General features: G+C 43.8%; 1 protein-coding gene across 4 annotated transcripts in view; it reads right to left on the bottom strand.

The window, feature by feature from the left end:
- CSDE1 (cold shock domain containing E1) overlaps positions 1 to 26,294 on the bottom strand; it is a 72,991-nt gene extending 46,697 nt beyond the window's left edge. For 2 of the 4 annotated variants that reach the window (XM_075853811.1, XM_075853814.1), the window contains exons 1-3: positions 26,186 to 26,294; positions 9,720 to 10,121; positions 1,855 to 2,014 (exon numbers count right to left, since the gene is read on the bottom strand). In XM_075853811.1, coding sequence (XP_075709926.1) covers positions 1,855 to 1,980 — 126 coding nt within the window. In that variant the 5' untranslated portion in view covers positions 1,981 to 2,014; positions 9,720 to 10,121; positions 26,186 to 26,294. The remainder of the gene's footprint in view (positions 1 to 1,854; positions 2,015 to 9,719; positions 10,122 to 26,185) is intronic. The other 2 variants (XM_075853812.1, XM_075853813.1) reach the window with 1 other exon arrangement.
- Positions 26,295 to 26,778: the final 484 nt, after the last annotated feature.

Here is a 26,778-nt window from a genome sequence, read left to right as displayed (position 1 = left end):
AAAAACACTGCTGTAATCTACATTACAGCGCCCATCACATCATGTACAATATAGGCCACTTATAATGTGGTGACAGAGCCTCTTTAAGCCCTGCCTCTGAGCAGAAAGATGGAAGATCTGGGGGCCTTCATTAGGTCCCCAGGCTGCGATGACAACCCGCAATCCTATCGCACGGTGTAGGGCTACCCCACTCTCTCTAATAGCTGCGCCATCTAAGTGGTTAAACAGCCAGGATTAGAGGTCTTACAGATGCGCATTACAGCTGACAGCCACACTCCATACTTCAACCACCTTAACGTACAGTGTCATGGTTAGTCAAGGTGTTAGAGGATCGGACATGATTTCACAATCAAACTGTATACATTATTACATAGTTATCTTGGACTTGATGAGACTAGTGTACTTACTCATTTTAAAATTTTAAACGTTGAAAAACCATGCTATCCTCTCTTCGGAGACAAAGCATATGCATTAAGTAATCCAAACCTCCTCCCACCTAGAGCGGACAAGCTCCTATCCGGTGTCTGAAATATCGCACACGCTCAGGACAAGCTGCAGTTTCACTGGCTCTCCAGCGTACTGCATGCTGCGGGGTAGGAGACACACCGATAGTTGTAATGGTCAGCTCTAGGTGGGAGAAGATTCAGATCACATATACATGTGTATATGGCTGCATAATCCTTTTTTAAATTAAGTACAGGTCTAAGATCTTTTTAATAATGTACGCAGTTAGTATCATAAAATCTGGTGACAGATCTTTAAGTTCTTCATGGTAACCCCTTTCAAGGATTTCTGCATTTAGACCAAATAGTTGAATTTATCACCTTGCAAATTATTCTGAAGTTAAACAGCAACATTGCTTAAAAGGGGAATTTCCCACAAATCACACACTTATTCCCTATGTGTGATCGCTGGGGATCTGACCACTGGAACCCCAAGCAATGAGGAGAACTCCATGAGACTGTAGCGTTAGTGCGCATGCTCGGCCAGCGCTCCATTAGTTTCTATGGGACCGCTGTCTCTGGCAGCTCCATAGAAATGAATGGAGCACTGGTTGAGCATGCGCACCAGCGCTCCATTCTCATTGAGCACTCCGAGGGACTCTGCCCCTGTTATCATCGCTGGAGGTCCCAGCAGTCGGACCCCCAGCAATCACACTTTTATCCCCTACCCTGTGGATAGGGAATACACGTGTTTGTGGGAAAACCCCTTTAAAGAGCAAACCCTCCCTGAAATGTATTTACACAAAAGATACAAATAGGCATCGTCATTAGGTAATGCACCAAATGCAAAGATGTCAAATAATGTCGTTCTCTCTCATTTATAACCTTTCTATAGGGTTGGTGGTATTCGATATATAGTAGCCCAACTGCTAAGACCACCACCAAATTGCTAGGACGAGTGGTAATACTCGAAATAATAATTTGGTTGAGTACAGTTTGCAGTGACCATCTATAATGTAACTGGTTCTTAACCGTGGTAGGGGGCAACTTCTACAACAATGAAAAGCACTAATATGACACATTGGTAAAACCAAGTGGGGGGGTGGGGGGCAAGAAAAGTAAAGTACCAGGATTTGAAGAAAAAGTGTTAGTGATGTAATAAAATCTAAAATTAGTAAAAACTGTTTTGCCAAAAAATATCTAGGCTGGAGAGGAGGGGAAAAAAAAAAAAAGAGTCAGATGGACTAAACACAAGCAATATGCAAAACAAAAAAATAAATAACTATATGTATATGATGAGAAACAAATGAAGCAATGGGGGATAAAAAGCCACTATTTAAGGCATGTGCCCCAACACTATCGGCTAGAATGATTGGTTAATCATTAGAACTGGTATGGTGAAATAACTTACTGATCGGCCATAAGGTGATAAAGTCAGTCCGACTGGAGATGCATTGCCCAGGTTGGCACTAACGTATGCAGTAGGGGGAGAAGACGGCATGGAAAATTCAACAAATTCTTTCCAGGTGCTTGCCATATTCCTACTCCTGTGTCAACTTAATTTTACAATGCTGCATATAACAAAATCAAACAAGACAACCTTATCAATTCCAGTGAGGCTGTAAATGAGAAAAAGCTCATTGCAAGATGCCAGCCCTAGGAGGTGAAAACAGGTTAGAAGTCTGGACTACGATGGACATCAATGAATGGCAGATCATTTTATTTGGTTATGGAAGGATGCAGATTGACTGTCTGACAGAAAGGACGAGGATAAAAACAGTTAGAAAGTCTTTAGTATCAGTTTTCCAACTAGAACACACAACCTGCAAGGCATGTAGAGAATAGATTGAGAAGTGAACCAATCCAGATTTAGTCCATTTTGAAGAACTTTGATTAATTCTCAATTGAAGAGAAACAAAAACCTCAGACATTTTCCATGTAACTTGGCTGATCGCAATACAGGAACCTAGTAGGGATCTTACAATTCTATAACAGGTCAATCATTACTTCTAATTTAAAACCTTCTGCTGTGACAAATATGTCAAACATGAATGTTAAATAAACGACAGGAAGCAGAAAGCCAAGAAATACAATATACATTACGTAATGTGAAAATTACAGAACAGAAAATAATCTTTAAAACCATTTCCAGGGCCCCTCACCAAACCTGCCACGCACAACAGACATCTTAGGTACCCAGAACAGAAGAAATTTGATCCAGTGCTGGTTGATTTAAAAGGAAACGATGTTCCAACTTTATTCGTATAAATGGTAAATCTGATGGAAGTAAAGGTGGTTGCATCAGCAATAAGCCGACGCGTTTCTGACAGATCACCTGTCCTTAGTCATGGCGCAATGTGAACAAAAAACAAAACAAAACACGACTGCCTCTAGTGCCACCTTAGAGCCTTGAAACAGGGCTCTGAAACAATGCTGTCTGGTTTAGCTATTGACCAGAGAAAGTTGGCAGCTCTTGAAGTTAAGAATTCTCCTTGCGGAAATCCAGCTAGTAAGGAGTCTTAAATGGTCACGGACGTTTCAACCATCTTTGCATAAATCAATAGTAAAAGCTAATGTAAGAAACTTTGTAATATATATCAGAGAAAAATGCCTCTCTTTCTCCACTTAGCCCCCCCCCCCCCCATATTCTGAATTGACTCCTTTCCTTTTTCCTGTCTATCAGATCACTGAAGGATCAAGTTACATGCTGCCCATAGAAATCTATGGATAGGGGAGGGGGAGAATGGAGCAGACAGGCAGAGAGACACAGATGCCGTCGCAGATTTCTAGTAAGGGTATGTTCACACGGCCTATTTTCGGCCCGTAAAATCGGAAGCAGAACGCCTCCAAACATCTGCCCATTGGTTTCAATGGGAAAAACGGCATTCTGTTCCGACGGGCTCTTTTTTTACGTGGCCGTTTTGAAAAACGGCCGCGAAAAAGAAGTGCAGGTCACTGCATGGACTATGGAAAACCGCTCCAAAACCGGCCGTAAAAACCGGCGCGAAAATCGCGAGTGGCTTAAAAAAACGTCTGAAAATCAGGAGCGGTTTTCCCTTGAAAACAGCTCCGTATTTTCAGAAGTTTTTGACTCAGCGTGTGAACATACCCTAAGGCCTCATTCACACGAGCGTGGCGTTTTTGCGCACGCAAAAACGCGGCGTTCTGCGTGCGCAAAAGCCACTCAACAGCCCCGTGGGGCAGCAGCATATGATGCGCGGCTGCGTGCTTTTCGCGCAGTCGCCATCATAATGACACTCCATTTGGATGTTTGTAAACAGAAAAGCACGTGGTGCTTTTCTGTTTTTTCATCCTTTTGACAGCTGTTGCGCGAATCACGCTGTTCGCACGGAAGTGCTTCCGTGCGACATGCGTGGTTTTCACGCACCCATTGACTTCAATGGGTGCGTGATTCGCGCAAAACGCCCAAAGAATGGACATGTCGTGACTTTTTTTCAGCTGACTCACGCTGAGTAAAAATCACGAACATGTCTGCACGGCCCCATAGAGTAATATAGGTCCGTGCAACGCGCGTGCAAATCACGCGCGTTGCACGGACGTTTTTCCCGTTAGTCTGAATAAAGCCTAAGTGTTCTCGCTCATCCTAATGCTGGATTCACAGCTGCACTGCTCATTACTCCCGTGTAATCTCCTCCATGCTACGTTTATAACAGAGATGGGGGACAATCCTGCTCTCATCTATGTGTGCAGTGTAGAGAAGACATGATAGCAGTAAGGGTATGTTCACACGTACACGTCCGTAACAGCTGAAATCACGGAGCAGTTTTCAGGAGAAAACCGCTCCGCAATTTCAGACGTAATGGCAAGTGCAGGCGCTTTTCGCTGCGTCCATTACGGACGTAATTGGAGCTGTTTTTCCATGGAGTCAAGGGAAAACGGCTCCAATTACGTCTGAAGAAGTGACAGGCACTTCTTTGACGCGGGCGTCTATTTACGCCCCGCCTTTTGACAGCGGGGCGTAAAAAAAATGACCATCGGAACAGAACATCGTAAGACCCATTCAAATGAATGGGCACATGTTTGCCGACGCTATCGAGCCGCATTTTCAGACGTAAATCGAGGCGGAAAACGCCCGAATTACGTCTGTAAATAAGCCGTGTGGACATACCCTAAGGCTCTACCCACTAGTTCAGGGAAAACAGAGTTAGAGAAAGAGCATGCAGCGGGGAAAACTGCTGTTAACAAAAACCAAAGCTACATACTAGTCATAAAATGGCCAGAAAGCGTGTTATTCCGTGTATACATAATAGCTTAATCTAAAAAGTCACCTGAAAGGTTAGGGACGTTATAGGTGCAATGCTCCCTGGAGAAAAAGTAAGCTAAATGGCTGTCTTCCAGTAACCAACTACTCTGAAATAGTGCGGTCTACAGTTGGCTGTCTCTTGTTTGGCTACTGATCAGTCATGTTTTATGGCTCTATAGAAGGGTCAGACGATGACTTACAGGGTAGTCCACTATAGGTGGTACTAGAGACAGCTTACTTTCTTCTGGAAGAGAGATATTTGCATGCTTTTTCCCAGGGAGCATTACTCTAAGGCCGGATTCACACGAGCGTGTGCGTTTTGCGCGAGCAAAAGGTCCATAACAGCACCATGTGTCCGCAGCATATGATGCATGGCTGCATGATTTTCGCGCAGCCGCCATCATTATGACACGGTTTGTAGGTTTGTAAACAGAAAAGCATGTGGTGCTTTCGTTTTCATTCAGTTTTTACTGTGGTTGCGCGAATCACACGCGTCACACGGAAGTGCTTCCGTGTGCTGCGCGTGATTTTCACGCACCTATTGACTTCAATGGGTGCGTGAAAAACGCACAAATATAGGCCATGTCGTGAGTTTTACGCAGCGGACACACGCTGCGTGAAAATCACGGACCATCTGAACGGCCCCATTGACTAACATAGGTCTGTGCGAGACGCGTGAAAGTCACGCAAGTTGCATGGACATATTATATGTTAGTCTGAATAAGCCCTTAAAGAGAACCTTTCACCTTCCCATTCATGTGCAGCTTGTAATGGGCGGGGCTGTACAAACCCGGTCTCACTATAAAAAAAAAATGTCCTATCTTTCTCCGTTATTTAGATATCAATGCCGTTACATTTGTCCCCCGATATTTACAGACCCCCCATGAACTCTCAATGGGTCGTGTAATATCGCTATGACACTGTCCAATCAGCTACGGACAGTGTCACGGCAAGAGCTGGAGAGGAGAGTGTGCGCGTGTAGCTCCAACACAAAACAGAAGAGGAGAAGGTGAATTCTTGTTCTGTTCCATGTCGGCGGGAGTATCTTCGGCAGCGGAGCTATGCGCGCATGCGTGCGGGCAGGCGCGCACGCTCTCACTCTTCAGCTCTCGACAGACAAGAGTGATCTCTCGCGAAAGATCAGTCTTGTCGCCTTTGTCTGCCGAGAGCTACAGTGAGAGCGTGTGCACGCAGGCTTGAACAGCACCGAGCTGCATCCGCACGTGCTCTCCCCTCTACAGCTTTTGCTGTGACACGGTCAGTATCACAGCAATGTTACACGCCCCATTGACAGTTCAGGGTTTTTTTTTTTTTTAAATATTGGGCACCAAATATCACGGCACCGATATCTAAATAACGAAGGAGGATATTAACTTATTTTTTTTTTTTTTATAGTGCCCCAGGATTTGTGCAGCAGTGCCTATTGCATGCTGCACATGCATGAGCAGGTGAAAGGTTCTCTTTTATTCCCTATTTACATGGGGATTTTTGCATGCAAAATATTCTACCTGTAAAAAAAATCAGCTCCGGTTTATTTTAAGTGGATTTGTACCACAGGCCTTTTTTTGCTGCGAATTTTGCCATAAAACTGTGCGGCCGTTCAGGTTTTTTTTTTCCGTCACCCATTCATTTCAATGGTGTTTTTGAGGCGAAAAACGCCTCAAGATAAGGCATGTCACTTTTTCCCACGAGCGTTTTTGCTTCCGCTTGCGGGGAAAAACACCTCCAATTGAAATAAATGGGAGGCAATTTCGGCAGTTTTTTGCCACGGTTTTGCGTCAAAAAAACGCAGTGTGAAGAGTCCCTACCAGCTAGATCTCTGCAAATAGAATCAGTACCTTCCAAGAGTTAGGTCCCCGTGCATAGAACAAAGATCACACTACAATTAAGAAACAGTGAGGTGAGCAAACACCAGCCCATGTAAGACTGAAGGGGCTGCAAGAAGCATTTAGGAGAGGTGACTCAGTGGAGTATACATGAAGTAGTACCTACTTTTACATTAGTGTTTTGCAACCTGTGTGGCATACGTCACAGGCATATCTTTAACAAAATTGATGGGCTTTTTATCACGGTTAAAACCGATACCTTATTAGTCTATGGGTGACTGATGCCTGTGACGGATTCCATCCGTCACCCATAGACTAAGGCCGAATTCAGACTACCGTTAAAACAACGGCCGTCACAAGGACGCATGTATTTCAATGGGGCAGTTCAGACGGCCGTTGTTTCAACGGACCGTGTGAATGGTCCTTTGAAAAATAGAACATGTCCCACTTTGTTCTGTTTTCACTGAACCCTCGATACTCAAATCTATAGGGATCCGTGAAAACTGGACCCGTACAGAGGCAACTCAGACGTGAAAAATGAGTTTTTCACATCAGTTTCCCGACGTTCGTTTGAATTCGGCCTAATGGTAACCCTTTAACGGATACAGAATTAACAATAATGACCCCAATGCATGACTTATCCATCTACATATACCATTAGTGTCTATGGAGACAGCTGCCATTGTTCATCTGTCACTGCCCACTCTTAACGTATTAGTCGGAGCTTTAACAGGCGTATATATTTAAGACTATTTAAAAGGACGTAAATTAGGCCTTATATTTTTCTCATTTACCACCGATTAAACTCTACTATTGTTGCAGTCACTCTACTAAAATGAAAGTGACAGAGAAAAGGGGTAGGATGCTAATGAACGTTGTCATGTATCACGCACACTTCTCTGGTGGGATCAGAAACTGGGCAACTTCATTTTTTTGAATTAGTGCCAGTCTGGGCTTATTATTAATTTCATAATATATCTTTTAGAAGGGTTGGGGTTCCATGTGTATACAGGCAGTTACAAAGCAGGTGTCAATCATTGATGAGGGATGCAGGAGCCTCAAATACAGTGGACACATATGAGTCAGCCCTATTCTCTTTTAGCGAATATTATACAAGCTTTAATTGTTTGGTTCTGTTGGGTATAATATCACAGGCTGCAGCCGTCACAAGCCATTGCTGGAGACCAGGATGCAGAGACCGACAGCGACAAGGAAAGAGTTTGCCATGGGAGCCCCAGGGGTGGAGGGTTTCCCTTTTAAATATTCCAATCACCCAATTATCCGCAGGGCACTTCCGCACAGTTTGGTGTGAATTTCCTGCAGCAAATCCGGTACATTTGGACATACCCTAAATCGGTTAAACCTATGGCTGTTTTAATACTGGCTTGTCTTTTGAATGCAAAACTACCATATTAACCACAGGAAATTCAGTGTACATGCCTTAAAGGGGTTTTCCAGAGATATATATATATATATATGGAAAAAAAAAAAAAAAAAAAAAAAGACGACCTCCATTGCTCACCTCACAAATACCTGTCGTTCCAGCACGGCCGCTTCCGTTCCTACCCACCGCTGTGTATGAACATAGCTGCAGCGATGATGTGCTTGTATAGCCTCATAATCGCTGCAGCCAATCACGGGTCTCAGTGGGTACATGGCACAGGATCAGTGCTCGCCTGCAGCGATCATGTGGGTATACAAGCATGTCATCGCTGCAACTATGTCATTAAACCGCGGCGGGGAGGAACGAAGCAGCGGGCTTTGAACAAACGGGAATCAGTAAGGTGAGTAATGGCTTTTCTTATTATGCATCCCTCATACCTTGGCCAAGTTTTGAAATAATAAAGACCCCTTCAAGCAATCATCTAGAAAAGACGATGGCTTTAAAGGGGTTGTCCAGGAATACATTTATATTTTAACTTAATTGGACATAAACAAGTAAATGTAAAATATAATAACTGTTTACCTCTGGCTTCGTTACTCTATTCTGATCTGCGGTCACGAGACCGCACCCAGGGTAAGTTTTTTTTATTTCCTGTGACGTTCTGTGTCTTTACGCAGCTAGCATTTCCGGCGGAACAAAGGCACAGTCCGTCATCAACTACATTTACAGGCAGTGGGCCGGGCGGATGTTTCATGAGTTCCGAGCTCCGCCTCCTCTGGCCCCGCCGCCTGTAAACATTTGATGAAGTGCTGTGTTAGCAAAGACACGGAGAGTCATCAATCATAGTACACGCCCCCTCCTATCTCGTTGTCCATGCCTCCTCATCCTTCACACTCGTAGTTCCCACACTGCCTGGCCACCTTGTCACTTCCCTAACATTTATCAGGGAGTGAAAGGGGTGGGGGAGGGAGATGGGTGTCTGTAATTAGATCAGGGATAGATGGAGGCACAAAAGGATAATGATGATTATTAGTGTGTAAGACAGTGTGCAGGGAGGGAGCTGGTTGCCTGTAATTAGAGAAGGGAAGGACCCTGTGAACATAGAGGGGCGTGGCAGTATGAAAACAGCTGAGATGCAAGCTGTCTCCTCAGATGCAGCAAGGGATCATGGTTATGGTGGGTTACAAGACAGGAAGCAGCCAGGACCGGAAGGGACGATGGAGGATCAAACAGAAACTGGTTAGAAGGTATGTAGGGGGTATTAGGGAAGGCAAACCAAGGCTGGGGGAGATTTTAGTATATAAAAAAAATCCTAGACAACCCCTTTAAAAGATAAACTGCCATGACTTAAAGGGGTCTACTATAAGCCCAAAAAAAAAAAGTCAGTAAATTTCAGGCACTTTTTTTTTACCCCAAACTATTTTTCATACCCAAAAATATACCCAATATACTAATTTGTTTTACATTTTTAATAAAACTAGTAACTTTCAAAGAAAAGGGAGAAAAAAAAAAAAAAAGCAAAAATGTCATTTTATGAATCTGTGGTTCAGGGGTCCACATGAGTACCAACATTTTTCATTTTTGGGACATTACAATACTTCAATAGGCAGTGTAGTCTTTTTTGGGAACAGCACACTCAAATTTGCAGACACAGCTACCAAGCACACTAAGCAATACTGGTTTAAATCACTTAAATAAAAAAAAATATGAAATGAAATAATATAGTTTGTAAAATACTAGTAGCGGCAAACTGGAAGAAAATGAACATTATTAGTGCAGACACCATTTAACAGAGTACCCACCTTGCTGAGATATTCAGATATTGCACTCTCAGTAGTATTTACCGATTGGTGTAGACAGCAGATGGAACAGAAGGTTGTCGGTTGCTATTAAAAAGAGATAGTGAGAAAATGATCTACTGAGCTAAGAAAGACGACTCCCGCTACACAATGCGAAAGCAGAGTGCAGCGCTGAGGAATAAAACAAAGACTAATAGCAGCGTTGGGATGTGCTCTTGTGTAGCTGTTGAGTAGGCACAAACTTCTTGTTTCAGATCAAGCGTTGTGTCTTCTGCGCGCGTTGTGTCTTCAGCGCAAGTTCTCTTCTTTGGTCTTGTATGTTACTCTTGTGGCAGATGTTCCTTGACTGATCTGAACTTGAAGCAGCAGTTTCAGGTGGTAGTTTCTGTTCTGTTACACTTCATACTAAAAAATAAAAAATGGTACCATGAATGAACTCCAAAAACACCCTCACTAGAAGAAAAAAAAAAAAAAAAAACTCACACAACGACAATTTATTATTAGAACATGCGGATATATTGCAGACCCATTCATTTTTACGGGCCCATGCACATGACCGTGGTTTACATCGCAGACCGCAAGTCGTTTTACGGTCCGCAGTTGCAGTCCTGCCCCATTTAAATAAATGCATATCTTATGTGTGTGCACGGTCCGTCCTTGCGGACGACACTCCTTGGGCGTCCGTGCCGAAATAACGGCCCATGCACACGGTTACGGCCGTGTGCATTAGGCCTAAAAACATAGAAGCCAAATGAAAAACCATTATTTGTACACTAGACACCGGACTGACCGACCACAGATCACACTAGACTGGAGTTTACAGAAGACAATGGGGGAAATTTGTCAATATTGGTGCAGAGGGAAAGTGGAGTTGTTGCCCATGGCTACCAATCAGGCTTCTGTCTTTATTTTTCAAAAGGACCTCTACAGAATAAAAAGGCGGAACGTGATTGGCTGCTATGGGCAACTGCCCCACTTTTCCTTTGCACTAGTTTTAATAAATTTCCCTCTAAGTGCTCTACACTCCGGCTACCTGCAGCAGCTAATAGAGAGCACATACGAGCTGCTGAATACGTTTATACATTGACAATAAGGCTTGATTCACACGAGAATGTTCGGTCTGTAAAGGACGGAACGTATTTCGGCCACAAGTCCCGGTCCGAACACACTGCAGGGAGCCGGGCTCCTAGCATCACAGTTATGTACAACGCTAAGAGTCCCTGCCTCGCTGTGGGACATCGGTCCCGTAATGTAATCATGTTTTCAGTACGGGACAGTAGTTCCACGGAGAGGCAGGGACTCCTAGCGTCGTACATAACTATGATGCTAGGAGCCCGGCTCCCTGCAGTGTGTTCGGTCCGGGACTCGCGGCCTAAATACGTTCTATCCTTTACGGACAGAACATGCTCGTGTGAACCCAGCCCAATAACACAGTATACAGTAAGCTGCAGCCAGACAGACATGCTTTAAATCTATGTCTATGCAGCAGGACTTAAAGGGAACCTGTCACCAACATTTCACCTACTGAACTCTTCTCACCCCTCTCTGGCCGCTGCTGTTAAAAGTTCTTCGGCGTTATCCCCACTCCTAAACTCCTCCTCTGACCGTAAATAACTGTCTGCAAACGTTTTGCGGCTTTTATGGTAATAATCAGTCTCGTTCGTTCCTATTATGCCCACCCACCGCCGAAAACTGGCCCACCCTGAACACGGCCAATAAACAGTAAGGAGGCGGGGTTAACTCTGAAAGGCTTGAGGAATGAGGATATGACTTATGCTCATTAAGATACAGTGCGGTAACACTAAAAGGTACTGTGGGCACCGAATGTTCTGGCACATAATGCTATGTACTGCAGCTCGGCCGCTATTCCATGGCCGGAGCTACCTGCTTCCAGCTTGTGCGTGTTGTGCACGGAGGCACCGGACCAGCTGATCTGTGTCGGGCCCGGGTGTCAGAAAGAAACCCCCCCCCCCCCCCCCCCACAGATCATGTACTGATGACCTATCCTGTGGATAGGTTATCAGAAGCTGGAAAACCCCTTTAAAGGATGCAGACATTTTTTTTTTTTTATTACTCATTTTGAAAGCATTTTTGTCAGTTTATGTAGCTATATGAGGGCTTTTTTTGTGGGACAAGTTGTATTTCTTAACGGCACAACTGTGGAATACTTAACGTATTTAACTTTTTTTTTTTTTTTTAACAAAAAACAGCAATTCCATAAGTTTTTGTGTTTTCAATTTACACCGTTTACCAAGCGGCATAAATAACAAGTTACCTTTATTCTATGGGTAAGTAAGATTACTACAATACTAGATACGTATAGGTTTTTGTTTTTTTTAAGTTTTACAACTTTTGCACAATAGCAGCACATTTCATGCGACAAAAACCACAAGCCATAACTTTATTTTTCCGACAATGTAGTTGTATGAGAGCTGGTTTATTGCAGGACAAGTGATTTTTCAGTAGAATCTTTTTAGCGTACATATAATTAATTGATTAACTTACCAAAATAACACAAACAATTCTGCCCTTTTTTTGTGGGTTTTATTTTAAGCAGTTCATCATGTGGTTTAAATAATGTGTTGACTTTATTATATGGGTTGCTAAAATTGCAGCTATACCATATAGGTTATAAACCAAAATCTAACAAAAAGGAGCATATAGACTAGAACGTACATATTGTATCAAGAAGATGTTTATTTATTAATTTAACCCCTTTAGGACGCAGCCTGTTTTGGCCTTGTGGACACAGATGATTTTTTCAAATCTGACATGTGTCACTTTATGTGGTAATAACTCCGGAATGCTTTTACCTATCCAAGCGATTCTGAGATTGTTTTCTCGTGACATATTGTACTTTATGTTAGTGAAAAAATTTGGTCGATAAATTCAATATTTGTGAAAAACTTCAAATTTTAGCAAAAATTTGCAAAAATTACAATTTTTCTAAATTTAAATGTGTCTGCTTGTAAAACAGATAGTAATACCACACAAAATAGTTACTAGTTAACATCCCCCATATGTCTACTTTGTTTGCATCATTTTTTTTTCACGTACTTTTATTTTTCTAGGACGTTACAAGGCTTAGGACTTTAGCAGCAATTTCTCATATTTTCAAGAAAATGTCAATAGGCCATTTTTTCAGGGACCAGTTCAGTTCTGAAGTGGTTTTGAGGGCCTTATATATTAGAATCCCCCAATAAATCACCCCATTTTGAAAACTGCACCCCTCAAAGTACTCAAAATCACATTCAGAAAGTATTTTAACCCTTTAGGCGTTTCACAGGAATTAAGGCAAAGTAGAGGTGAAATTTACAAATTTCATTTTTTTTGCCGCAATTCATTTGTAATAAAAAAAAAAAAAAAAAAACTAACACAGAAGGTTTTACCAGAGAAACGCAACTCAATATTTATTGCCCACATTCTGCAGATTTTAGAAATACCCCACATGTGGCCCTAGCGTCCTAATGGACTGAAGCACCAGCAAGCAAAGGAGCAGCTAGTGGATTTTGGGGCCTCCTTTTTTTAGGAATATATTTTAGGCACCATGTCAGGTTTGAGGAAGTCTTGTGGTACCTAAACAGTCGAAACCCCCCAAAAGTGACCGCATTTTGGAAACTAAACTCCTCAAGGCATTTTTCTAGGGGTATAGTTAGCATTTTGACCCCACAGTTTTTTTGCAGAATTTAGTGGAATTAGTCTGTGAAGATGAAAATCACCTATTTTTCTGTGGAAACATAGAATTTTTTCATTTTTACAAGGAATAAAAGGAGAAAAAGCACCCCAAAATTTGTAAAGCAATTTCTCCCGATTACGGCAATACCCCATATGTGGTCGTAAACTGATGTTTGGACCCGCAGCAGGGCTCAGAAGGGAGGGAGCGCCTTTTGGATTTTGGAGCGCAGATTTTGCTGGATTGGTTTTTAGTGCCATGTCGGGTTTGCAACGCCCCGGAGGGACCAAAACAGTGGAAACCCCCCAAAAGTGACCCCATTTTGGAAACTACACCCCTCAAGGAATTTTTCTAGGGGTATAGTGAGCATTTTGACCCAACAGGATCTTTTTTTAGAGCTAAGGTGACCCAAAAACAACGATATTGGCACTTTCAATTCTTTATTTCTTACAGCGTTCACCGTGCGCAATAAATTAAGTTTTACTTTATTCTGCGGGTCGGTACGATTACGGCGATACCATATGTGTATAGTTTTTTTTAAAAGTTCTGCAGCGTTTGCACAATAAAATGACGTTTCTATAAAATGTATTTTCTGGGACACGCTATTCTGCGCCGTAACTTTATTTTTTCGTCAAAAAAGCTGTGGGAGGTCTTGTTTTTTGCGGGACAGGTTGTAGTTTTTATTGGTACCATTTTGGGGTAAATACGACTTTTTGATCACTTTTTAATCTATATCTTGGGAGGGGTGGTGACCAAGAAATAGCGATGCTGACATAGTTTTCAGTTTATTTTGTTTGCGGCGTTCACCGTGCGGAAAGATTACCATTATAGTTTCATAGTTTGGGTCGTTACGAACATGGTGATACCAAATGTGTACTTTTTTTTAACGTTTTCATTTTTTCCCTATAATAAATGACTTATTATAGGAAAACAAAAACTTATTTTTACACTTTTATAAAACATTTTTATTAACTTTTTTTTCTTTTTACACTTTACATTTTTTCTTTTATTAACTTTTCCTTTACTTTTTACACTTTATTTTTTTGACCTGCAGCTCTGATCGCTGTTAGAATACATTACACTACCTAGGTAGTGTAACGTACTCCAACTGTCAGTGTGACGTCACAGTCACTCTGACAGTTGGTCTACGAGGATCAGCAGAGGCTGATCCTCATAGGCTGACATACATGGCAGACCTGGGGGCCGTTGTCTGGCCCCCGGGTGCCATCACAAGCATCAGAAGCCCCCACGATTGCATGGGGGCTGCTGATGCGCTACAAACCCGCTACATGCGGAGATCGCAATCGAGCCCCACATGTAACGGGTTAATTGCCGAAATCAGCAGCGATGAGCCGCTGATCGGCAACACTGGAGTGTCAGCTGTCGGGGACAGCTGATCTCCAAGTTCCCGATGCACACTGTCGCCGACAGTGTGCCATTGGGAACGACACAGTCACTTCCTGTCACTCTGACAGGAAGCCTCTCAAGACCGGCCGAAGGTTGGTCCTGATGGACTTCCGTCCATGGCAGACCCGAAAGCCATTGTTTGGCTTCCGTTTGCCATAGTAACTATCGGCAAACCCCGCGATTTCGGACCGGGGTCTGCCGATATGTTAGAAACTCCCAAAATTCGGCGATTGCACCTGATCGCCGAATTTAAGGGGTTAATTCGCAGAAACCAGCGGCAAAGGACAGCTGGTCGGCAAGAGTGGAGTGTCAGCTGTCGGCGACAGCTGATCTCCCGGTTCCCGGTGCACACTGTCGCCGACAGTGTGCACCGGGAAAAACTCAGTAACTGTACGTCCTTGTGCGCTAAGACACTGGCAGCAGGGACGTACAGTTGCGTCCTGGTGCGCCTAGGGGTTAAGCAACAAAGATAAAAAAACAAAAACACAAATATATAACGTATTACAAAAATAACAAAATTATATCAAACACCAAATATACAACGCCACATAGGTTTCCATGGAGTGAGATGTGATAATTTTGCTACATTAGGTAAAAGCAGCATGGCAAGGAATCTACGTTGCTGATATACGTCTATAAATAAAAGGTCAGTACATATCACAATAGAGGTGTATTGAATCATCACCTTGAAAAACCTCGAACATCAAATATGCATGTATATAGTACTGAAACCTTCCAGGAGAAGAAAAGATTAGACTCTTACTCACATGAAATAAAGTGCAGTGAAGTAACTGGCGTGTATGCCGCCTTGACACGCGTTTCTAGTTAGTTCTCCTCAGGAGGCGTCATTTTCAAGATGATGGAAACCAATGTAGAGTTGCATATTTGGGGTTTGATATTTTTTTATTTTTGTAATACATTATATATTTGTGTTTTTATCTTTGTTGTTGCTTAAATTAATAAACATCTTCTTGATACAATATATATATGATCGTCTATATGCTCCTTTTGTTTGATTTTGGTTTAGATCAGGTCTATTTGGGAGCCATAGGCTGTTCCCTTCTCATATGGTATAGTTATTTCTATAAATAGTCCGTCTCAAATATGTGACTGCAATCACATTTCATGTAAAAACAAAAACAACAAAAAACAAAAAGGATTATTTTTATTATGAACACTTTCCTCATAAACTTTGTTAAATTTTTAATTTTTTTTTAGTGGGGGGCCTAATTGGGCACCATGGTTTTCATGGCAACCCACGATCAGGAGAGAGAGACCCCTACCTTTATAGCCACTTCGATACCATGCTCGCCATTGACCACGGTATCTAAATGGTTAAAGGTTACCTCCAATTCTGGCCATTCCAGCGTGATGTTGACTGTATATTACAGCCGGCACCTGCTGCACATGCCATGGGCACTGCTCCTGTGCTCTTGCCATCCATTAGGCATGGCATTACGACCTATTACGGTCAATAGACCGCTATTAGGACATGCTTGAACGATTTGATGTCCCAGCGCAACGATTGCTAGTGCCATGGAAGCGGCCACCTTCATGTGTAGTACTCCGGGCTCTGTGCGCTCTCCAGTACCTCTGAGTTATGGCTTTAACATCAAATCAGTAGACTGGCAGATCCACCATGCAGAGGCGGGGGCTGGGGAGCCAAATATCCAACAGTTACTATCAAACAGATTTTCCGTCACATTTAAGGGTATGTTCACACGGCCAAATTTCAGACGTATACGAGGCGTATTTTGCCTCGTTTTACGTCTGGAAATACGTCTCAAATACGTCGGCAAACATCTGCCCATTCATTTGAATGGGTTTGCCGACGTACTGTGCAGACGACCTGTTATTTACGCGTCGTCGTTTGACAGCTGTCAAACGACGACGCGTAAAAATACAGCCTCGTCAAAAGAAGTGCAGGACACTTCTTTGGACGTTTTTGGAGCTGTTTTCTCATAGACTCCAATGAAAACAGCTCCAAAAACGGACGTAAAAAACGCCGCGAAAAATGCGAGTTGGTAAAAAAACGTCTGAAAAGCAGGGTCTGTTTTCCCTTGAAAACAGCTCTGGATTTTCAGACGTTTTTGTTGACTACGTGTGAACATACCCTTAAGCTGAACGGTACTGAAAAGCTGAGGGGGAAGGGGGAGGGGTAGTCCGGTAATACAGGTTGGTTTGTTTCTTCCCCCCACTACAAAGCAATAACATATAAAGAGGCATAACTCCAAAAGAGGTTTTATGACCGTAAATCCACAGGACAGCTATCTAAGGCTTCGTTCACATCTGCATCAGGGCTCCGTTCAGGCGTTCTATCGGAGCTTTCAGTCGGAACAGAACCCTGACTGAAACAAACGGAAACCATAGGTTTCCATTTGCCTCCTCACCGACTGCAAAGGTGACGGGTCCGATGCAAACTGCTTCAGTTTCTCTCCGTTGTGCATATGTTCCGTCGTTTTGACAGAAGCATTATGGTTTCCATTTGTCTCCGTTTTGCAAGGGTTCCGTTGCTTCGACGGAATACCGTAGCGGTATTGCTTCCGTCATAACAACGGAAGCCTTGCACAACAGAGAAACGGAAACCATTTGCACCGGATCCGTCACTATTGAAATCAGTGGTGATGCAAACGGAAACCTATGGTTTCCGCTTGTTTCAGTCAGGGTTCAACAAGAATGGGGTGGAGGAATTTTAAAAATATTTTACCAATATATAACAAATACCATGAGCCAAAAGGTACACAAAAACCCACAACAGTCACATAATAAACTGCTGACAGAAAAAAATAAAAATTACTGCTCAATTTCATCTTACAAATCCGGTCAAATACATGAAAATTACACCATATCTTCGTTACTCCAAATGCTATCACATGCTGGACATACACCTAATATATTGATTAACTTTATTAAGCTTGACAGACCCCACCAATTTTAGAAGGACGCAATGTGTATGCGGGCAGATGACCGTCCCGATGTCTGCCATTGGGTATGTTGAGATTCGATTAAGGTGAATCTTAACATACCTGACCCTCTATTCAACCAGATATAATACCAGGCATCTGGCAGCATCAACCCCTTTGCGTATTAAAATAAGAGTGAGCCTTAGCAGTTAACCCAACAACTATCTAAGCGAGTTTTAGTACCACAGTTGAAAAAAAACAGTACATCTGTATGTACATCTGGGCGTTTTTACTTCTTTTAATAGCTGGGCGTTGTGAATAGAAGTGTATGATGCTGACGAATCAGCATCATCCACTTCTCTTCGTTACCACCCAGCTTCTGGCAGTTCAGACACACAGCGTGTTCTCGAGAGATCACGCTGTGACGTCACTTCCTGCCCCAGGTCCTGCATCGTGTCGGACGAGCGAGGGCACATCGGCACCAGAGGCTACATTTGATTCTGCAGCAGCATCGGCGTTTGCAGGTAAGTCGATGTAGCTACTTACCTGCAAACGCTGATGCTGCTGCAGAATCAACTGTAGCCTCTGGTGCCGATGTGTCCTCGCTCATCCGACACGATGCAGGACCTGGGACAGGAAGTGACGTCACAGCGTGATCTCTCGAGAACACGCTGTGTGTCTGAACTGCCAGAAGCTGGGTGGTAACGAAGAGAAGTGGATGATGCTGATTCGTCAGCATCATACACTTCTATTCACAACGCCCAGCTAGTAAAAGAAGTAAAAACGCCCAGATGTACATACACAATACACGCCCACTTGTACTTTAACTTTAAACACGCCCAGTTGTACTTTAGAAAGCCTCATTTGCATAAATATGAAAATGGTCATAACTTGGCCAAAAATGCTCGTTTAAAAAAAAAAAAAAAAACGTTACTCTTATCTACATTGCAGCGCCGATCTGCTGCAATAGGAGATAGGGGTTGCAAAATCTGGTGACAGAGCCTCTAAGGTCAAAACTAGGCTGCGTCCTTAAAGGGATTATCCGGGGAACAAAAATTGCATTGCAATAATATATTTATGTGAAACGAAGTAACTTACTAATATACTTTAATTAAAAAACTAAATGGTGCAGTTCAAACCTCATGAATTATTCAGGAAGTGCTGGAGCTTTTCGAATAGTGATGACGCTACGACACGGCCCCACGTGACTGATCTCTTGCTTCATGTGCTGTTCATGAACATGACACATTGCCTGTTGCTCGAGTCCCGAGCAGAGCATCAGCTAGCGCTTTGCTCGGGACTCCAGCACTGCTCCCGATGTCCATATTTGGTCAATACAGGGGTTTCCTATCGCTGGAGTTCCTGAGCAGAGCATCAGCTGATGCTCTGCTCTGGGACTCCAGTACTGCTCTGCCAACGTCATTGTCCATATATGGACAGTGACGACGGCAGAAGTTGTGGAGTCCCCAGGCAGAGCATCAGCGGATGCTCTGCTCGGAGACTCCAGCGATAGGAAACCCCTGAATTCACCAAATATGGACGTTGGGAGCAGTGCTGGAGTCCCGAGCAAAGCGCTAGCTGATGCTCTGCTCGGGACTCAAGCAATCGGCAACGTGACAGCCCCTTGCGGTCATGTTCACGAACAGCACATGAAGCAAGAGCTCAGTCACGTGGGGCCGTGTCGGAGCGTCATCACTATTAGAAAAGCTCCAGCACTTCCTGAATAATTAAAAATTCTGTACTAAATGGTGCAGTTCAAACCTCATGAATTAAAGTATATTAGTAAGTTAGTAACTTAGTTTCACATAAATATATTATTGCAATGCAATTTTTGGTCCCCGGATAACCCCCTTAAGGGGATAGAGGAAGGAGAAAGCAACAGCACAGAATTATTGAATTTTTTTTTTTTTTACTGAACACAAGTCACCAAGAAGATTAAGGTATGCATTAAAAGGGTTATCCACTACCGGACAACTGATGACCTATCCACCGGATAGGTCATCAGTAGATCGGTGCGGGTCCGATACCCGGACCCTGCACCGATCAGCTGCCTGTGGGCACCCGATGTCATTGCACAGCATGCAGTACGAAGCCGGAAGCAGTTGGCTCCGTGCATGCATATTCACTTGAATAGGAGCAGTACGGCCGCTATTCCGTGGCCGGAGCCATCTGCTTCCGGCATGGACATCCGCTTTTTTGTGAAATATATGTCATTTTGCATCTGTTACTAAACTATTGTCATAGCCCTAAGATTTTCTGCTGTTTCCATCGTGACAGCACCAGGCAGTGACAATCTGCTCTAAATGATTGTCCTATAATATATGCTTTGATGGCTAATAGTTTTACTATAAGTTGCAGAGAGCGAGTATGCCTACAACCAAAACTAAAGTCAAACAAAGGTGAAAGACGGAACCAACATGAGATGGCACTCGCCCACAAGTGATGTATGATCTGCGCAAATATGCCTTTAACAGCTGTTCTTCCATCTGAACAAATTCTTATGCAGTTGTTCTAGATGTCCCATCTAGTAACTATTAATAGGACGCCAATTCGAAGTATTGTACGCAGCAGCTGTGTACAAGCCGCTTTATTCTGGGAATGTAGTGTAAAGCAACGCGCACTTTAGAGGTTGTGATACGACTTTCATACCAGCCCTTTCATTAAAACGGAGTTAACCACTTCTATAAGGAAAGGTTAAAAAGGGAGATATTTACATTTTTAGTGATGCAGAATGGTCATAGAATCTACATAAGGTTACCTCCCATGGTACCCGTCACACACTAACCAGCGACGCCAATTACAAAAGTTCCTATCTGTGTAAGGTAAGCTCTTCAGTGGCTCTTCATTGTGGCATCAGTTTTAGTGGATCCGTTGAGATGGAAAAAAAAAAACAGAATGACCGATGCCAGACAATGCAACCGAGGGCAAAAATGTTTGTGTTTGACGGATCAGTTTACTGGAACGGTCAAAAAAAAAAACGGACTTTTCAGTTTGTCATCAGTTATAACGGATCCATTTTTGTCTTTGCATCTTTCTTGCTTTCATTTTTATTACTCTCATTTATTACTTTCATTACTTCCGTTCTTGTGGTCGAAAGCGACATATAATCTTCAACTAGTATACTACCATCAGGCCTTGTCCACACCAACACAACGGAATTGATGCAACAGCTCCGTTGAAGAAAAGCAGACTTTAAGCTGCAGCAAAAACACCCCATTTCCTGCGGCTTTTACAGCAGAAAATGGTGTGTATTTTGCTGCGTTTTTCGCAATGTTAGGAGCTGGAGAAATCTCCCCTGAAAAACGCAGCAATTCTGGCCACCTTCCGCAGCAGGAACGGACATGCTGCGGTCCAAAATATACGCCCCGCTGGTCAATTTCTGCTAGGAGTTTTTACGCAACGTGTGGATGAGATTTGTTGGATCTCATCCACTATGCTGCTACTGTATTCTGCTGCGTTTTCTTCAGGCCGAAATTACGTAAGGAAAAAACGCAGCAATTCCGGAGCTTGTGGACGAGCCCTAAAGGTATTCGCTCCTCTGAAAAACGCAAGCCCTTCATATTTTTTTTGTAGAATAATTGACTTATAATGAGGCCATCGGGTTGCGGTGTGGCGTAATTCATTTTGCATGCAGCACTTTTCTTCCTGACGGAATCTGAAGCAGAGCCTCCAACACAGATGTGAAGAGAGCTTGAGGAGGATCTGTCGGCTCTCCTCATACCCTTTTTAAAGGGGTTATCTGGGTTATTAAAATTGTTTACATGGTTCTCCTCCTCGTTCGTACTGGCACACGCCGTTACAAATGTAGCGGCCATGCGAGATATCCCACCACTGTACCAGTTAATTCAGACCTCCACAGATCTAATATTGATGTCCTCTCCTAAGGATAGGTAAACAATTTTGACAACCTGGATAATACTTTTAATAAATACTTGTATTCCCCATGAAATTAAAATTCTGAAGCACTTTTTTGTAGAACTCTTCAATGTACCATTCCTCGGCTTCTTAAAATATAGGAATAAACCGACAACTTGCGAGCGATATAGCAAGTTTAGACCTGATTGAGGTCTCTTCCTCTATTAGCTAGAGTGGCAACAAAGAGAATCTTACTCTGGATAAGCCAGCACTTCCTTGCATTACATGAACAGTTAAACGGGAACTGCGTATGGCCGACTTCACATATAGGAAACCACCCAGTTTTTCACCATGGTACGAGTTTTTCACACACCGTAATGAAAATGGCGGCGCAGAAAAAAAAAAAAAAAAAACTAGTGACATCCTGACGCAGTTCCCACTCATATTCTGCGTGCGAAAGTCTCTTAATAAACGAGTCCCACTTTCCGGCCACGCACCATCAATTCCCCCTACATTGGTGATTAAATGAAAAAAAAAAAAAGGAAGAATCCCTCATACTCAACTCCTGCTTCTTCTCTTCTCTGGGTACCTCATCACTCCAGCGCCACTTGTACTAGGTCTTGACGCTGAGCTGCATCAGGGCTTTATATGCGACGCTGTACGTCATCGGCGCTGCGTCGCATACAACTTCCTGACGCTGCACCCGGCATCATTACATTGTGTGAGTCGCCCTGGATAGATGAGGGAGCGAGAATTTTGATAATTTTTTAATTTAACCATCAAAAGACACAATGTGAACTGCAAATTATAGCGTTTGGGGCCTTTTGCAACTTTTCTACACCTAGAAAAGTTGATAATTTAGCCCCTTGGTCCCAGGTCTGATCACTGGGGGCTCTAGCAGCGGGACACCCTGTGATTAGCTTATCGCCAGCAGAAACCTGACAGCTCTCCTGACATGTCAGACATAAAATAAGGCTGGGTTCACACGACCTATTTTCAGACGTAAACGAGGCGTATTATGCCTCGTTTTACGTCTGAAAATACGGCTCCAATACGTCGGCAAACATCTGCCCATTCATTTGAATGGGTTTGCCGACGTACTGTACAGACAACCTGTCATTTACGCGTCGTCGTTTGACAGCTGTCAAAAGACGACGCGTAAAATTACAGCCTCGTCAAAAGAAGTGCAGGGCACTTCTTGGGACGTTTTTGAGCTGTTTTCTCATAGACTATTGAAAACAACTCCAAAAACGGCCGAAAAAACGGCACGAAAACGGCACGAAAAACGTGAGTTGCTAAAAAAAACGTCTGAAAATCAGGTGCTGTTTTCCCTTGAAAATAGCTCGTATTTTCAGACGTTTTTGGCTCAGCGTGTGAACATACCCTTACTATGCTGGAGCAGCTTTTCTCAGAGCTCTGCGTCATTCCTCAGTTTCTCCCTCATATATGAATGAACTGACAACATTTCCCTTGTGTCCCTAAAGAGTGGCACTGTCAACATTCATTGATCGTCAGACCATGCATGTAAGGACAACCCGATTGTCAAAGTATTGATACATTTCCAGGGGGAGAACAGAGGAACAGCACAACAAACGTATCAGGAGAGCTGAGAAGTAAAACAAACTAGCGATCACACAAATAAAAAAAGGCTTCTGAAGGCCTTATTACCAGAAAAGCAGGAAATAAAGTAGTGTCGCTTCCAGACAGTTTTCTAGGCTTCCTAAATCCACCCCGTGTGCAGCACCGTAAGAGACCGATTCTAACCTAGAAGCAATAGTTCTAGGGGACAAGGCCGCTGAACTACACATTCCAATGAATCATGCCATTATTTTATTAATATTCTACAGAAAACTTCCAGAAGTAAAAAGTCGGGCCCCAAGAAAAGTGTGTGAGCGCTGTATGACAAAATACACAGGACTATGGAGATTTCACTCTGAAATGTTATTCAAAATGGATAGCTGCCGGTGCCACCTATGGGGCCTGAATCTAAATGTCAATATCTGTGGTCCCCCGACCCACCTGGTAAACACCAACCGCCACATCCAGGCAGCATGTGAAAGGAGGAGGAGAGGTGGCCACACTGCTCTCTCCATTCATTTCTATGCATTGCCCCCATTTGGGAGATGGGTGCAGGTCCCAAAGCTGGGACCCGCATCTATTAAACATTTAGAGCATGTCCCTTGGATATGCCATAAATGTCTGAGTTGGAAATACCCTTTATCACCTTATTGCTGCAGGTCTGGTACTTGGCACCCCCCCCCCCCCCCGGCAAACAGTGTATTTCGCCTGGGGAAGCATTGTCTGGCCAGACTTTTCCCTACAGCGGTTGAAAATAGACATTTTATGACGTACGGTTGTTCCATACTGAACAAAATTATACAGTACGGAACAGCAGTTGCGCAGGAACTCCTAGCATCATAAAACGTCTATGATGCCGGGAGTCCTGGTCACCTGTACCGTGGTCGGGCCAGGAAATCCAGCCGACACTCGGACCGTTTTTCACAGCCCGATCTCAGTCGTCTGCAAGAGCACGAAGGGTAACCTTAAATGATATAGCCCCAGAAAACCCCTTTAAGGCTTGTAAACAAACAGAAATAGATTAAATTCAAAGTGATCAGAAGATCATAAAAATACTTGATCAGATCACATCTGCGTCAGGGGAACCCATGAAGGGAACCCATGAAGGGAACCCATGAAGGGAACCCACAGCTTCCGTTTGCATTACCATTGATTTAAAGAGGCTCTGTCACCAGATTTTGCAACCCCTATCTGCTATTGCAGCAGATAGGCGCTGCAATGTAGATTACAGTAACGTTTCTTCAGAACGCCCAGCTTCTGGCAGTGCAGACAGCGTGTTCGAGAGATCACGCTGTGACGTCACTCACAGGTCCTGCATCGTGTCGGACGAGCGAGGACACATCGGCACCAGAGGCTACAGATGATTCCGCAGCAGCATCGGCGTTAGCAGGTAAGTCGATGTAGCTACTTACCTGCAAACGCTGATGCTGCTGCAGAATCAACTGTAGCCTCTGGTGCCGATGTGGCCGACACGATGCAGGACCTGGGGCAGGAAGTGAGTGACGACACAACGTGATCTCTGGAGAACACGCTGTGTGTCTGCACTGCCAGAAGCTGGGCGTTCTGAAGAGAAGTGGATGATACTTCTCGTCAGAACGCCCAGCTAGTAAAAGTAGTAAAAACGCCCCGATGTACGGACATAATACACGCCCACTTGGACTTTTGCAAGCCTCATTTGCATAAATACAAAAATGGTCATAACTTGGCCAAAAATGCTCGTTTTTTAAAAAGAAAAACGTTACTGTAATCTACATTGCAGCGCCGATCTGCTGCAATAGCAGATCGGGGTTGCAAAATCTGGTGACAGAGCCTCTTTAAATGGCAATGCTTCTGTTGCGAATGGTTTATGTTCTTTTGGCGGAATCAGTAGCGAAGTCGACCATGCTGAAAAAATGGAAACCTTACAGAACGGGGACAAATAGAAACCATTAGCAACGGAAGAATTACCAGTGAAATCAGTGGCAATGCAAACGGAAAGCTATGGTTTCCGTTCGTGGGTTTTTGACAGATCCCAGACGCAGATGTGAACGAAGTCTTAAATGAAAAAAACTCGCTAAAAATATTCCCCATAGGTAAAAGTGATCCTTTAGGAATTGGAAGGAAGGGTCCTCTGGAACTAATCTTACTGCATCAATATTTGTATGGAATATGCAAATCGCTTATAGCTGCCGAAATAATGCAAACATGCATTCTGTGGACTTTATCATTGAAGGATCGGGCTACTACAAGAACACTATAGCCCTTGGGCTTCCAAACGCTTGGCAGAATGAGGTCTGTAGAGGCTCTACCCTTCATAATAAAACTGGGGCGAACAAGACATTGGATTAAAACCCAACGATCAAGTCTTGGCAGGAGAAAGCCTTTGCTGATCGGTTTGGTTTTGCCCTTGTAAACAGCTACATCAGGGTTTCCGCTCGGCCAGTGTATTGCGACACTCAGCTGAGTGAAAACAAGCACACTGCGTTTCAGAAACCACGTTCTTCATCACAGGCGCTATTCATTCTGGGATACGTAGTCCTAACTAGATGTCTATGAAAAGCAGGAGACAGTATAAGACTACAGCTCCCAGCTCCCCCCGCGCAGATCACCAGGAGACAGTCGGTTCGCACCCTGCCTTGCCAGCTGCGGACTAGCCGCTCCACCCGCCGCCTGATTGGACGTCCAAACACCCTATCCCCGCCCCCACCCCGCATTGTGAGGCTCTTTGTCCACCCGCTACATACATCATTGCGAGATACGTACGGGCACTGCCCACGACTAGGGTAATATAGTACAACTGTGGGCACGGGGCCACCGGTAAAAAGAGTCAGGTTTTCCAGAGATGACACGTTCAGTAGGTTACCCAAGGCCAGCACTTGAGAACAGGACATACACGAGGCCAGTCCCGTATCGTACCGCTGACGGGGCAAGACATGACAAAGCAACTCTCCTCGCACATAACCCCAGGCGCTATGGCAACACTTACAGCTACTAACCACGTCTAACACCCCGCACGTACCGAAGCCGAATCTGACATTCCCTGCACGAAAACACAGAAAAAAGAGCAAACTCACCCCAACAGCTCACAGCACTATCACCAGCGCCGCCATAAGCAGCACGGCACATTACGTAGGAATAAAACACAGAGCTCTCGCGAGAACGTGTATTCCCACGGGTGGAGGTGAGTTTGGGGCACATGCGCAGTCTCAAATAGAGAATGCGGTGCTGGCCGAGACCCCACGCATGCGCTATGGACACTTTCCTGGCGCGCTGGGGTGATGTCATTTTGTTGGCTTGCACCCTGTGTTTCCTCTATCCTTGTCCTAACAGTAACCCCTCTTGGAAGTAATGGACGGCTACTAGCTAGACATGGTGTGTACTTTACTATGGAGTGCCGTTTTATTGAATTACTCAATTTCAGATAGATGAAAAAGGCGCGGCAGCCTGCGAGTATGTGTGTCCTGACTTTCTGCTATGATATATCCTCACTGTGATAGGACTGAGACCCTCACAACTTGCGCAAAGCCCTGTCCATTGATGTCTATGGGTCTTCTGGAGAGAGCCAGTCAAAAATCATTGTGAATATGCCATAAATGATGGGAATACCCCTTTAACATTGAGGATAGGCTATCCTGTTTTATCTCCAGAACTTTTCTGATATTTAAAA

Source organism: Rhinoderma darwinii, chromosome 2, assembly GCF_050947455.1.
Source record: "Rhinoderma darwinii isolate aRhiDar2 chromosome 2, aRhiDar2.hap1, whole genome shotgun sequence".
NCBI classification, from domain to species: Eukaryota; Metazoa; Chordata; class Amphibia; order Anura; family Rhinodermatidae; genus Rhinoderma; species Rhinoderma darwinii.
Note: the sequence above shows the minus strand (reverse complement) of the source record. Positions and strands in the feature narration are given on the sequence as shown.